Below are 15,401 nucleotides of genomic sequence, written 5' to 3' on the forward strand. Positions count from 1 at the left end.
CTGGTCCAGGAAGATCCCACATGCCACGGAGCAACTAAGCCCGTGTGCCACAACTACTGAGCATGTGCTCTAGGGTCTGCAACTACTGAGCCTGCGTGCTGCAACTACTGAAGCCCGTGCGTCCTAGAGCCCGTGTTCCGCAACAAGAGAAGCCACCGCAATGAGAAGCCCGTGCACCACAACAAAGAGTAGACCCTGCTCGCTGCAACTAGAGAAAGCCCGCACGCAGCAACGAAGACCCAACACAGCCAAAAAAAAAAAAAAAGTATAAAAGCACAGCACAATAGACAAATCTAAATTCTTCTTCTTTTTCAAGGGACTTTGAATGGCTCCTTTATCACAACACAAAATAACACAGCTGAGGGGTCAAAAAGACAAAACCAACTTGATGGTTTACCAATATAAAGCCAGCAACCAATATGTTAGGAGCATATCTGAGGCGATCAAAGCCTTAAACTGTGAGAAATTTAGGTTGGAAGTCCAAGATCAAGGTGCCAACAGGGTGGGGTTCTGGTGAGTTCATTTTTTCTGGCTTGTAGGTGGCCGCCTTCTCATTGTGCCCTCGCGTGACCATGGAGACAACTCTGGCATCTCTTATTTCCAATAACACCAGCCCTATGGACTTAGGGTCCCACCCTTATGACCTCATTTAACCTTAATTACCTCCCCAAAGACCCTATATCCAAATATAGTCACATTGGGAGGTAGGGCTTCAACCTGTGAAGTTTCGGGGGGAGACTATTTAGTCCATAACATCTTCCCATGTATGCAATCTCACATTTATAACTCTTGGTCTTGATAAGCCATCTGCCACAGCAACACTAAATTCCTCAAATTCCCTGAATTTCTAACATTTTTTTCTCCATGTTTTTGATCACGTTTTATTTTTGCTAAGTTCTCCCTGCTTCTCTCTCTGGCAAACCTGCAGGTCGATCTCTTTTCCCAGGCCTTCCCTGACTTTCTGCAGGAAGAATGACTGTGTCTCCTACATAACCTCTCATACGGTACAGCACTATCACGTTAAACTTTAATTTATGGTAGACGCTCAATACATATTCATATTTTTCAACAAATGGATGATACTAACATTTTTACAAAATCTCCCAATATTGCTCACTATGAAGATAGTTCTCCAGGAAGTTATATTCATGGATTATTGTTATGCAATCATTTCTTTTCCCCGCAATTTTAAGGGATATCTAAAGTTAAGGGATAGGTGTTCTTGTCTCATACTTTTGGGCAAAAATTTAATTTAAAGAAATAACTAATTATAAACATTACTGTTATTTTGAAGTCCTGTGACAGCTACGTAATTAGGAAAAACTGTTATGTTGTTTAAAATAAAGAGAAAAAGACAGGTGTGTCTGGGAAACCCAGGACTCCGTAGTGATGTGGAACTCTCTCCAGATGACATATTAATCCATTGCACCAGTCATTCAAATCTGCCTATTTTCTCTCTGGACACAAACTCCATTTGCTATCAGGCCATGGCTCCAGCGTGTGTGATCATGCCCTGTATTCACTGCCTAGCACCCACAGTTAATTGGAACATATTGTCCAGATAACAAAAAAATCTAGTTGCTACACGTCCCACTAATAAAAGGAATTGTCCAGTGACCTTGATAACACCTCATTCTCATAATAATTTAACTGATCCTTTACCTACATGGATGATAATATTATTGCCTGAAATAGGCAGCCTGAGCTTAGAAAATTTCAATATTAGCTGTGTAGCCTCAGGCAAATTTATTACCCTGTGGTTGTCTCATCTGTAAACGGGGACCAATGGTAGGACCCACCTCTCAGGATCGCTGGCAAGATTAAATGAATACATGTAAAATACTCAGAATAGTGCCTGACATTTAGTAAATACTCAAATGTTAGTTATTATATTTACTATTATTAAAGTATCACTTAGTTGAAATTAGTCCTACTTAAGTATACTCCATTAAATGAGCTTTTAGTCTCAGAATCCCACACGGACATCAAAGATTACAACCAACCAGGTGAGCATATTTCCATATGAGGGGTGCCTTAAAATTCTGTGATCTCTTGAAAATAGAACTTTTCTACTGGTGGAGGTTTATGTACTGTCCAAACTAGATGATCTGATCCAATTGCTTTGGAACATAAAATGAGTAAAGTTAAAAAAAAATGGGGATGGGTAGAGAAAGCCGTGCAGATCACCAAAAACATTCAACCCTGAGTCAATTATTGTTGTTTTCAAGTTGAAGATAATTGTAATAATGCTATTAGGATTTAAGTTTCTTTAGAAAGGACAGTATATAACCATTTCTTAACCCATACACAGTGACGTCACATTTCTAGAAGTACAAGTCACATATAAATAAATTCTATGAATACTAGGATGTTAATTTTCAAGACCTGTAACTGGGGTCTTTTTCATGGGTGTAATCTTGAAGCCTGCAAACTTCCTTGACCATAACCTTGGGAACCGTTCTTGGCTTCTAGGTCCAGTTCAGCAGTGATTTGGTGAGATGTCTGTGACAATCACTGTAGACAGAACTTATCTTTTCTTCTTCCTCCTCTGTCTGTATTGACAAAACAATATTATCAAATAGTTTTACTGGGATGCTCACAAGAACTTGGGAACACTGTACTTCAGCCTAAATGTCAGCAGAATTCTGCGACTTTCCCCACTGCAATTAATGACTACTTGCTCCTTCTAAGCGTTCAAGTTAAATTTGGGGAGTCGACCTTCACTCCTTCTATGCTCATACCTCAGATCCGGTTTATCAGAAATACTGTGGCTCTACAGAAACCCACTACACTGTATAACCTCCACTTCTACTCCTGATCTAAGCCATCATAACACTGCACCTTGAATTGTTGCAATACTCTTTTTAACTCCTCTCCTAGCTTCCACCCTTGCCCACCTTACGGTCTTGTCTCAACACAGTAGCCAATATGATCCTTTTAAAAGTTGTGGCTACTCTTTTTTCAAAACCTTTGAGTGGCTCCCTATCTTGCTCAGAGGAAAAGCTTAGTGTTTTACAAAAAGCCTGTGTAATCCTGAGCTTCTCGCTCCTTCACCAGCGTTCCTCACTTATCCCCTCTTCCCTCCTCTGTCGACCTCCCTCTGCCACAAATACTCTTCCTCCCTTTCCCTTTTCACTCAACTGTCACCTCAGTGAGGCTTATCCCATCCTATTTAAACGTGCACAGGCCCACACACACCCAAGCATTTCCTATCCCATACTGTGGTTTTCTCCAGAGCATTTATCTCTGTCTAATACAGAAGTTCCTCAAGTGTGATTCCCATCCCACGTGACACTGATGCTGGGCGTCCAGGCACACTTCAGGCGAATCTTCCTCCCAGACTCTCAATCTTTCCGATGGGAGTAGGGCTAAACCACTGACTTGAGGGACCACCAGATTACAAGAAGTGTTTTGTAAAGTGTTTCTTAAATCTCAGAAGGCTGGGCCCCACCCTTGGAATTTCTGATTGGGTAGGACTGGGGTAGGGTCTGAGATTTACATTTCTAACAATTACATGTTCAAAACCACTGGTTGAATAGAATATATGATATACTTTTTATTAAGTTTGTCCATTTCCTTCCCATTAGAATAAAACTCTATGAGGCAGGGATTTCTTTTTCTTGTTTTCTGCTGTTTCCTCATGCAAAGGACAATACCAGGCACATAGTAGCTGCTCAATAAATACATATTGACTGACCAAATGAAAACTATTTACCCTAGTGTTACATCAGAAAATTTCTAACTTTCTCCTGTCAGATTTTATATGCAGACGAAAGCTAAAAAATCTTTATAGTTCAATCCCTTTATGCAAGAAAGCATTTTAAAGTAATGGGCCACAAAACAACTGGGATTTCTGCTACATCACAGCTCACTTCTCAGTGGACTCCGTGGTTTCCACAGCATCTTCTCCCCTCCATGTGCTCTCCCAACTGGGAGCAACAGGTAGGGTGTGAAATGAGAGGTGACAGTTTTCTTCCTAGTGGCCAGACATGTTAGGATTTGAATTAAAATTTGCTGAACTGTATTTTACATTTATCTTTTATAACATGAAATATCACCCTAGTCATTTTTCTACTTCAATAAACTTCTATAGAACTATATCAGAGTCCTGGAATTCCAGATGCAAATGTTGAACCCTGCAAATGTTTTAAGAATTCAGCTGTGAAAGATATGAAAATGTTTTTCAGGAGGCATGTTTTTGGGGGGCTTGTTTTTGCAATAATTTAGAACAGTTTATTCTGTCAATATTCATTCTATCGAACTCTATATAAATAACATTACACTTATGCAAAGAAAAATAGGAGGACATAAGAGATTATGAGATAATGATTCATTTTCTTTCAAACAGACTGTCAGAACAGGGGTCAGCAAACTTTTCCTTAAAGGGCCAAGTAGTACATATTTTAGACTTGCAGGCCATATAATTCTGCTATCGTGGAAAGCAACCAAACACAAAACATAAATAAATGGCTATTATTTGGTTTCAATAAAACTTTATTTACACAAATGGCCAGCCCATGGACCATAGTTTGCTGACCCCTATGTTAAAAGATTCCCAATATTAGTGGAATGAATGAAATGGACCAGATAATTTAGGTAAATCTGCCAAATTTCTCTCTCTTTATATTCTTATAACTAAAAATAATGACTTTAGAAAAGTGACAATTTTAGCATGCAAAACAGACATTTGGCTCTGTGATAAACTGAATTAGTTAAAAGAATCCTTGTATTTATTTTTTAAACAGCACAAATGCAGGTGACATAGGAAGTCCATAATTCCCACATAACTTATAAACTTAACAACTGAGAGTCTATGTTTTTATAATCTTCTGCATCATTCATAACTATTCACTCTATGGAATCCATTCCATAGCAGCAGAGGAGAACCTTAACTCAAAGCACCAAGTTTCCAGGCATTATTACAAATGTCTTGTTTTCATTCTCTAACACATGCAGTCAAACTGCCTAGGAAGCAAATACCAATTCACCTTAAGCATCAATGAATAAGGAAAAACAGTTGAGCAACCAACATTACTCTTACGTCTAAAACTGATTCTACCTCTTTACCTTATTACATTTCCTTCCATGAACATTTTAACTTTTAATGTAGCTATATTTAATATGAATATAAATTGAAATTTGAACATAATCTCTTTCAGATTCAACAGTTTAGGATGTTCGTATCTGTTTCAGAAGTCCTGAGGAAAACAAAAACATTTCTAGAATATTCTGGCAATCTTTATTAAAAGTTAAATTTAGAATTTTATAGCAAAGTAATATGGTCTGTTTGTCCAAATTATAGATTAAAAAATTCCTTAATTTACGTAGATTAAGATACAAAGCTAATTCCCAATACATTTATAGAAGTGTGTTCTCATTTTTTGAACAAGCAGGGTTCAAATGGGCATTTTTAGGACCTTGCTCACATCAGCCTTACATACCCAGAGACTACTGAATCCACTAAATGGACAATGAAAACTGGTTGAGGCTGCTGATGAATGCTTCAACAGGAATCTGATACACAGACACAGATTCCATTGTTATAGTCAATGGAACTGAAGTCTTCCTTAAAATATGCTCCTGATAGGCTGAAGATAGAGTAGTGGACTGTTAGTTCTTTAAGCCAAAAATGCATGGATGTTGTACAAAGGCTTCATTCTCTGCCTGTAGTCAGTAACTTGAGGGCCTTCTGTAGATTCTGCACTGCAGTGCTGACATCTTCATACTGCAAAGCACTGCCAGCATATTTGCAGTATTTCTGAGCTCTAGCAAAGTCCTCTGGTGTTAGTCGGATATCTCCTAAGAGAAATACAGAGTAATTAAGATATTTATAAAGAATATAGGAAGCGTTCTTTTAGGCTAGGTAAATGCTTATAGTCAAGATTACAGAAAATGTTTAAGGTTATATTAAAAACTGAAGGTTGTTTTCCCCAATCCCCAGTTGTATTTGAATAGTTTCTTTATGCTTTTAAATTTTTAAATTACTAATATAAACCATACAGATGTCAATACATAACAACTTATATGAGCAAGATTTTCCTACCAGAAGTCAAAAACTGGAAGCCTTTATATTTTGGCAAATTAACTGCAAAAAAAATCATATTCTGTATAAAACAAGGAAAACTGCTTTGGTGTGTATGTTAGAATTGCTGAGACTCTCTTCATGGAACAATAAATACACACAGACTAAACCATTCAACCCTCATTTGAACTAGAATATAAATATAACTCAAAAAAAAATTAAATAACAAACTTTATGTTAAAAAATTACATAAGTCATCTAACTCTTTTTAAGCAAGAAAATAGTTTGCATTTTTGTGCTGTCCATATACAAAACTCTAAGGTTTAACTAAGACATATCATTACACTACACAATTTTTAAACATGTAAACAACCCTTACCAATTATTTGTCCAAAATTTTTTCCAGCAAGTTTTCTAGTTACACTATGATTGATAAGGATGAGCCCAACTAAATAATTTGGGTAAAAAAAACACACTGAAAACATTTCATTTAATCTAAGATTTGAATATACTTGAATATATATTTCTAAAGGTGAAATTAAAACTGACTTTGTGTCTTATCTTTGGAAATAAATACAATTTTCTTTAGAAATTTTTATGAGGACTCTAAGGAGAACTGGTCAGAAGGCTGGGGGCATACAATATAACGAAAAGATAATATATTTCGATTCTGTTTCTAAATGAACATATATTTTGATCCTGTTTATAAGCTTGTAGTTATAAATATAATTACTTTTTTTAGTTGCTTTTAATTTTGCCAGACAGTACAGCATTAAATGAAAACTTTGACATTCCCTAGGCAAGGACTTCAAAGTATTTAGCAATTCCAGGTACTCTGATAAATTCTTATCCAAATTATTATTTTCTAAAAATTTTCAAAAAAGAATACTGAAACAATGTATCCTAAAGTTTCTAGCCCAGTGTAAGTGCTGAATAACTTCAACAAAAGAATATAAAAAAGCTGTCTGTACTTTAAATTCTTTCCCACATTTTAAAAGGAATAAAAGTTCACATAGAATTAAACATTAATTAAATTTCAGATTTTAAGATAATGCACTTATACATCTACGTATAGTAACTAGCCCAGTGTGTTACACATACAAAGCCTTCAAATATTTGTTGAATTAATATTATTAAAGCTTATATTAAGAGTTGGTCCTTACTGTTGTGAATCAGAGATTACACATTCCAATTTTAACAGAACTTATTTTAATTTCCCTGAATTCTGGTCTTGCCTAAACGTAAGAAATACAAATGAATAAACTAGTAAAATGTAATTATATATTTAAAAAACAAAAAACAGTTTCTCCACAGTTCTATTTTTAGTATTTTAGTGACTTGGCATTTCTTACCCATTAAACCTAAAAAACAACTGTCCTGCAGTTCTTTTGACAATTTAGTCAGGCACACTTCTTTTTTTTTTTTACTGAAAGATTCATCAATGTTTTTTCAAAGTATATTGAGAGGCTCTAGTCACCTAGATGTATACTATTATCTAGGTGAGTAAGACATATTATCTAGGTGAGTGAGACATCTATGAAAATTAAGTTTACCTTAATACTACTCATTTTGTGCTTTAATAGTCTATTCTTCTATCTCCAGGCAATGTTTAAATATGTAAGACATCTATCCAGAATTTACTGGACTTGCTGGAGGAAAGCCCTAATGCTCAGGACTAATTTTATTTTTTACAGCATCAGCTTTAACACTGTTTTGCTGACATATCACTTATTTATTAATAAGATAAAAATGTGTATAGTAGTAAGAACTCCGTTACTATTTTAGTTTTTATAAACTAAACTTATCTACTAGTGATAAAACTATTTAAAAACACAAATATTGCAATTTTTTATGGTATAACAATTTCAATATTTATAAAATGAATATCTTAGAAAACTATAATTACAGATACATAATATATAGCTTACAGCATGTATGACAAATTATGTAACTATCTTATAAAATGTAATAACTAGATGATAAGAACCAACTTAGATTTAGATGCAAAATGTAATTTACAAATTTATATAGATGTTAAGATTTATTTTTACCAATTATATATTTATAAGTAAATATATATTTATGTAGAATATATAAAAATATTCTATATAAATATATAAAGAACTTAAAAAGCCATGTCAAATACTTTTGCTATTTTGTAATATTTCAAGCTTTCTTTCCTTTAAAAATATTACCTATAAGTCATTAATAATAAAACACATGAATTAAAATTTTAAATTAAATAAAATCTGCTTCCTAGTTAGGATTCTTTTAAATTAGCATTTAAAAACTAAATAGAGAAAGTAAAAAAGACATAACAAAGGAAAACACATTTCAGGAAGAGAACAACTATTCAATTTCAGTTTATCTGATTTTATATTCAAAATAGTAACTATTACTTAATGCACCTAAATGAAAGCTGTTTTTTTTCCTATCATTAAAATTTACCAGAAGCCATAATCAGAACCAGAGAGAGCACACTGTGGACCTAAAAGGTGTTTAAAGAATTAGAAAAAAGAAAGATCACATACAGCTAATCCAACCGTTAAAAAAAAAAGAATTAGAGAAGTTGTCTAATTTAATATAATATCTCTTTTTTGAAATCTGTGCTTATAAGTTCCAGATGGCTTCAAGAAGACTGTCTTTATCACAGAGCTGCTTCTCCCCTTCATAGGGCAGGACAAGAACCGGGCAGAGGAGAGGTAGAGCCATCAGTTAAGTTCTCTATTCCGGGGGAAAGAGCCTGGGTCAGCACTGGATCAAAGGTAACATTATTTGGTATAAAGAGAAATCCCTGCATGCTCAGTTGCTAGAAGCATCTATTTCCAAGGTTGATTTATCTAACCTTGGCAGAAGATGGAATACTTAATTGTAAATATTTCCGAAATGGGTCTTTAGAGATTTTTTCCTACTTAACTAGAAATGCATGTGAAGGACCTTGGATAATCTGATCCTAGTGTACTCAATTATCCTCTGACTTGAATGGAAAGCATAGGCAAAAATCATGTGGGAATCATCTGATTCCCTGAAGTAAATCTTGGAGGTAAATATAAAGTACAGTACTGATCCCTTAAATCCAGGCATCGCCAGGACACATCACTTAATAATGGCAACAGCAATGATTAGAGGCAGAATATTATTATGTCACGAACCATGCTAAATATTTTTCATATATTCTATTTAATTTTTAAAAAACCTTTAAGAAGTAAGTTGTTATTCGCACTCTAATACTATCAGGTATACACAAGTTAAAAAAGTAAATACTGAACTTCAAATACCTACCTTCCCAATTCCATTCTCCTCTTCAGAGTGAGCCACAAATTCACTATAAAAGTATTTAACCTTTTTTAATATGTGCACAGTATTCCATAGGACAGAGGAGCCATAATTTCTCATTAATAGACATTTAAAATTGTTTTCTACTAATACAAGTGATGCTGAAATAAAATACCCTTGTAAATACATTTTGTGCTCATGTCTAAATATTTCTCTAAGATAGATTCCCAAAAGTGGAATAGCTGAGTCAAAAAAAATTTGCAATTCTGACAGTGACAGAATGCTACTGAAGAAGGCTTCACCAATTTATATTCCCACCAACAGCATACAAATCATTCCCTATGTTTATTTCTCTGTTTTTTTCCCCTATTAAGTTTTATTTATTTATTTGCAGGAGCTCTTTATATATGCTCTGAACAGTAATTCTTTATTTTTTTAAGTATTGATTTCCTCCTTGTCTATTAGCTGCATTTTAACAATATAATGGGGAGAGGAAATCTTTTGCTGTATGCAATTTATTACTTTTCATTAGTCTAACCTGTTAAGATACAACCAAATGAGATACAGGAATTGGGGGATAGTATCTAATATATATATTTTTTAACATCAGTTTTGATGTTTTGTTTTTCTTGCCACACTGTTCCAAATGCCACTTTTGTCATAATTTTAATTCCCATACTGTGTGGCCTGATTTCTGGATTCTTCATTCTGTTTCACTGTTCTGTCTAGTCTGCTTCTGATATTTTCACATCATATTTTAGGGAGAGCTTTTACAGGTACATGGGACTGTAGAGAGGAATCTGGAAAACAAGTTTAACAGAGGAATATAGTATTTACTGGGCAGGTTATCTGTCTACTAATAGACATTTTCCACTATGTTCTTGGGTAATTTGCTAGTTTATTATAGTTTCTTTACTCTTCTTACCTTAGCACTGTGTTCCCCCATGAAACATACACAGACTCTTTTTTTTTTTTTTTTTTGCGGTACGCGGGCCTCTCACTGCTGTGGCCTCTCCCGTTGCGGAGCACAGGCTCCGGATGTGCAGGCTCAGCGGCCATGGCTCACAGCCCTAGCCACTCCGTGGCACGTGGGATCTTCCCGGACCGGGGCACAAACCTGTATCCCCTGCATCAGCAGGCGGACTCTCAACCACTGTGCCACCAGGGAAGCCCCATACATATACTCTTAAACTAGGCCTTTCAGGATTCAAAGGCCATTGCAGCTCTTGATTTTAGGTTTTATAACTTATCTGCTTTTAATAAAACCAGGAAAAGTAGAATAAACTTAACGTAACTCATACACTTAAATAAGTCATCTACCTTGCCCCTGCCCACTTCACTTTTGAATTATTTCTATCTTTTGTTTTCTCTAGGTTACTTCCCTAACCCCAGTTGATAAGCTTATACCACCATTTCTTGATTTATCAGTCTTTAGGCTTTATCTACTGACACTCTGCTATGAAAGGTAAAGAATTTATCTCACTATCCTCCTCTCCTGCACTGTCTCCTTCTAAATTTATTAGTGCTTTTAAATTTCTTAGTTGCTTACTTTTGTCTTCTACTTCTCATTCCATCAACTCTAGAAAAAAATCACAACATTTCACTTCTGGACACTCATCCTAATAACAGCTTTCTTTTATTCCACCTTTCAACTTCCAGAAATATCTCTCTACCTTCACTTGTCAGTGTTGATTTATATTCTGCCCTGAATAAAGTATTCTGTTTGTGATAAGCCTATGCCATTGCAAGGAGAATATTCTTTGTGTCCAAGTCAAACAAAATCCCTTTTCTTATATTTCATAATTCTATTATTGCTCAAAATCATGGCATATTTCAGTTTGCTTCTTACTTGAACCTACTTGTACGATTTAAAATGTTTTCTTGGATCTTTTCGTTCTTCTTGGGAAAGGAATTCTACAGCTTCTTATCCATTTCTTTCCCATTCTACAGCTTCTTATTCTATGTATTGCATAGAATCCACTTGATTTTTCTTAAAGGAGGGGAGCTCTGATTTTCTGTTCTAATTTTAGAGCAATTGCTTTTCAAGCCTATGGAAAAGCTGTCAATGGACTTTTTCTTTAGGTGACCTAAGATTAATTTCACCAATTCTTATATCTCATATTTCTTTTCTTGGTTATCATTCTTTTCTTGATGGAGTAACTTCTTCTGATAACTTCCTTAGAAATGGTGTATGGTAGGCAAAACTTCAGAATCCTTACATATTTAATAATATTTATTTTGCCTTCATACCTGACAGTTTGGTTGGGTAAAGAATTCCAGGGTTCTAGTTCTAGATGGTAGACTAAGCATACATAATTGACTATTTTTCCTTCTGAAACTATATTAAAATGATAAGGTAAAACAAAACGAAATAAAATTCTAAAACTGAAGGAAAAGCAGAGAAGAGAAAAGACTGTAAAAACTGGAAAGGATAATTGACAAGAGATTTAAAGAAATTTCTAGAAAAGTAGAAATTAAGTGAAGGTATGCTGTTAGATAAAACAGTGTCAAAAAAAAATCCCAACTCAGAACATGTAATATAGGAGGCAACTGGGGAGCCTATCCAGAGAAACTTCAGAGAGGGTCTAGCTGTATGAGGAGTGGGACTGGGGGGATCTTTACTGAGTCAGTCTAAAACAATTATCTGCGCTAGTTTCACATCCTTCCCCCCTCTATCAACCTCTGCATACCTGTACACCCTCAGCCTTAATGGCTTTCCATCTCTCACATGAGACCCTAGACAAAAAAGATAGAGAATGTCTCTCTAAAATTGTGGAATTAACTTCCTGGACAGAGCTAGGACGGACAAGGTATGTGTGGTACACCCTTTGCCATCCCTCTCCAAGGAAAGATCTCCTCATCCATGGCTGAGATGCAGGAGGAAGCTGAATGGCCTGTTCCCACTCACAGGGGAGAACAGAAAAATCAAGTGAGAAACAGACCTGCAGACATAGTATCGGGGGAAATTCAATAACATCTACTGAAAATAATCAATCAACATCTTCATTCTAAATATAAAAGGACTAATCTCAGCAGACACATGAAGAAAACTCTGAATAAGAATGACCAAATTAAACAAACAGAACAACCAAGTGGGGGAAAAAAAAAGAAGTTGAAAAGATTAAAAAAAGAGAGAGAATGCCTTTGGATTTAGGTATTTTTGATAATAAGAAACAATCTTGGTTTACTGGAGAATCTAGTGAATAAAGGCATTCAAAGAAATGTGTTTCAAATTACCTAGACATTCAAATACACTGCACTCCTAAGATAAAAGTACAAAACAACGCCCCCAAACAGCAGAAACACTATATCTCATAAAACAGCTGACTTACCCTGGGAAACTGTATTGAAAAGTGCAGGATCAATGGCCGGAATAGTCTGTGGAGTAGGCTGGATAGTGTTACTTGCTACACCTGCAAATCAGAAAACCATAAATGGGTATAAAAGTGTTACACCTCTCAATTACATTCTAGGAAAGTGCTCAAAGGATCATGGAGGAATTTCATTACTTCACTTAATTACTTTCTTGAAACCTTAATGAACTGAAATTTGATATACTTATTTGACGGTGGAGGCTGCTATAGGAAATATGCAGAAAAATACATTTTGAGTGTTTACACACATGTATTGGCCACACATTTCTTATTATGTATTTTGCATTTTCTATCATGTCTAATACTTCAAGTTGCTTCTCAAGTAAAGCTTACCTAATATCTGTAGAAGTAACAGACTCCCTTCCTACCTTTTAATTTCTTAAATAAATAATTAATTTTGGGGACAAGGTGGGCTATAATTATGATTTAGTTTAACTTATGGGATGAGTCCCATTTCATCACTATGAATGAAATTATAAATTATATATTCCAGTTTTCCAGTTTATGTTTCTAAGATAATACTTTTATATATCCAATAAGCAATTAGTTTTGACTTCCTATTAGAACCTGTCATGACTGTCATATTCAGTGGATAACTAGCATTCTTGACTAATACTAAGTAATATACTAGAGTTGAAGATTATTAATCATCTAAAAAATTAACATAAATTGTTGAAACTTCCCAAAAGAGACTTAGGTGATTCAATTAACAAGAAAGCAAATGAACAGGAAAAGTTGATTGCTCTTGATTAATGGACTGCCCTAAGCTAAGAGGATTCTGCTGCCCTAAGCTAAGAGGTTAAATCTGAATAGGCAATCTGTAGTAACGGTAAAGTAGGATAGACACTAGGACAAGAAGACAGGAACAGAAGAGAGGGAGAAAACAAATTGTGAAGTTTTCAGGGTCACGGATACATAGCCAATGAGAGTTCTAGAGCTATGGTTTCACAAAGGTTGACTGAAGTTCTGAAATATATTCTGAAGCTATGAAGTCTTGAGTGTGAAGGATCTTCTCAATCCCTATCCAAAGGAAAAAAAATGGTTTAAATATATACTATTTTATCTCATTTAATTTTGTCTTAGGACAAACTAGTTTCACTTTACAGGCTTGGTGCTATTAAGTCATGAAAGTCTTACTTTTTAAACTAAAAATTGAACTAACAAAAATTTTAACAGTACAAAGGGGTATGGATGAAAAGTCAAGTACAAATTTTAAATAGTACAAAAAAAAAAAAAGAGAGGCAGAGAAAAAAAAACGGTGAAAAGCCTGCCTCTCATTTCTATTCCAGGTCACTTGAGGGCTATCACTAGTTTTAGAATACCCTTCTATGCACATACAAACATGTGTGTGTCCAGGCGTGTGTGTGTGTGCAAGGAAATAAATGTACTTTGCTAAGAAATTTGTGTTCTAGCCTAAATCAAAACCCTCCGGACAAACTCCTTTCTCTATGGAGAATGCATTATTTGGTATGTATGTTTTGCCAGTGGTAATATGTCTGCATACTGTACTATTCTGTGCATTTTTCACTTAATATGCCTTAGCAATAATTCCAGATTAAATATATTTAAATCCACCTTTTTTTTTTAAGATTTTTTTTTGTGTGTGGACCATTTTAAAATCTTTATTGAATTTGTTAAAACACTGCTTCTGTTTCATGTTTTGGCTTTTTGGCCATGAGGCATGTGGGATCTTAGCTCCCCAACCAGGGATTGACCCTGCACCCCCTGCACTACAAGGCAAAGTCTTAACCCATGGACCGCCAGGGAAGTCCCTAATCCTCCTTGTTCTTTTTAATGGCTACATAGTGTTCCATTCCATGCATGAACCACAATTTATAATGCTATCCATTACTGACGAACATTTACGTTGTTTCCAAACTTTTGTTGCTAAAGCTAATACTACATGAATATTTTTATACACTGTATACATATATATGCATGAATATATTTACAGGAAAAAATTACAGAAGTATAACTGCAAAGTCAGGAGACATACAAATTTAAACTGACCAATTCAATGTCTATCTTTTGCTTGATTTTGATAAATACTAACAAACTATATTAAACTGTAAACATATGACATAATTCTCCCCATAAAACTTGAACTTTCAAAGGCACATAATTTACATAACATATATACTTTAAAGTTAGAATGCAAGATTTGAGAGGGCTCTTGAGACTACCTGGTGAAGTCCAGTGATTTGAAGCAGCTGAGCATAAAAACACAGGTAGGTGACTATATATATTCTTCACACAGATCTTTAGAAAAGAGGATAAGTTGACAACCATCTCACAATCTGGATATCAGTGCCATTCCTTACTAAGTAATTTGTGCTTCTGCCTAAATTAAAATTCTCCTAACAAACCCTTTTCTCTATGGAGAAGGCATACTTTCTTTGGTCAGCCTCCTGCATTAATTTTTAAATGCTTATTTGTACATCTCCAGATGATTAATTAAGTAGGTAATATTATTTAACAAGAACAAAACAGAATTTACAGAGAAATAATTTACTTACATAGTAAAATTTTACTTGAGCGATATTAAAAGAAAAACACAGGAAATCTGCATTTTATTAAGAACTCTGGTCACAGTCATTCAACCAAGACTTGAACAGACAGCACAGGCTGCTCAACACGCCTCATGCAGCAGTCAGAAGATGCTGCTTCTCATTTGTTTCCACGCCCAGGGACCAAGGCCTGTGTTCTTGGCAGCCATCATGACATGTTCC

At 34.9% G+C, this 15,401-nt stretch overlaps 1 protein-coding gene across 3 annotated transcripts in view; it reads right to left on the reverse strand.

Annotated features, from left to right (window-relative positions):
• Window positions 1–4,476: 4,476 nt before the first annotated feature.
• The window catches only part of VTA1 (vesicle trafficking 1), a 65,630-nt gene continuing 54,705 nt past the window's right edge, over window positions 4,477–15,401 (reverse strand). Inside the window, exons 7-9 of one of the 3 annotated variants that reach the window (XM_027084968.1) lie at window positions 12,631–12,711; window positions 9,305–9,347; window positions 4,477–5,799 (exon numbers count right to left, since the gene is read on the reverse strand). In XM_027084968.1, coding sequence (XP_026940769.1) covers window positions 5,766–5,799; window positions 9,305–9,347; window positions 12,631–12,711 — 158 coding nt within the window. In that variant the 3' untranslated portion in view covers window positions 4,477–5,765. The other 2 variants (XM_027084959.1, XM_027084977.1) reach the window with 2 other exon arrangements.

The sequence above is a fragment of the Aethalodelphis obliquidens genome, unplaced genomic scaffold, assembly GCF_003676395.1.
Source record: "Aethalodelphis obliquidens isolate GAN/ISIS:26980383/991018 unplaced genomic scaffold, ASM367639v1 scaffold3, whole genome shotgun sequence".
NCBI classification, from domain to species: Eukaryota; Metazoa; Chordata; class Mammalia; order Artiodactyla; family Delphinidae; genus Aethalodelphis; species Aethalodelphis obliquidens.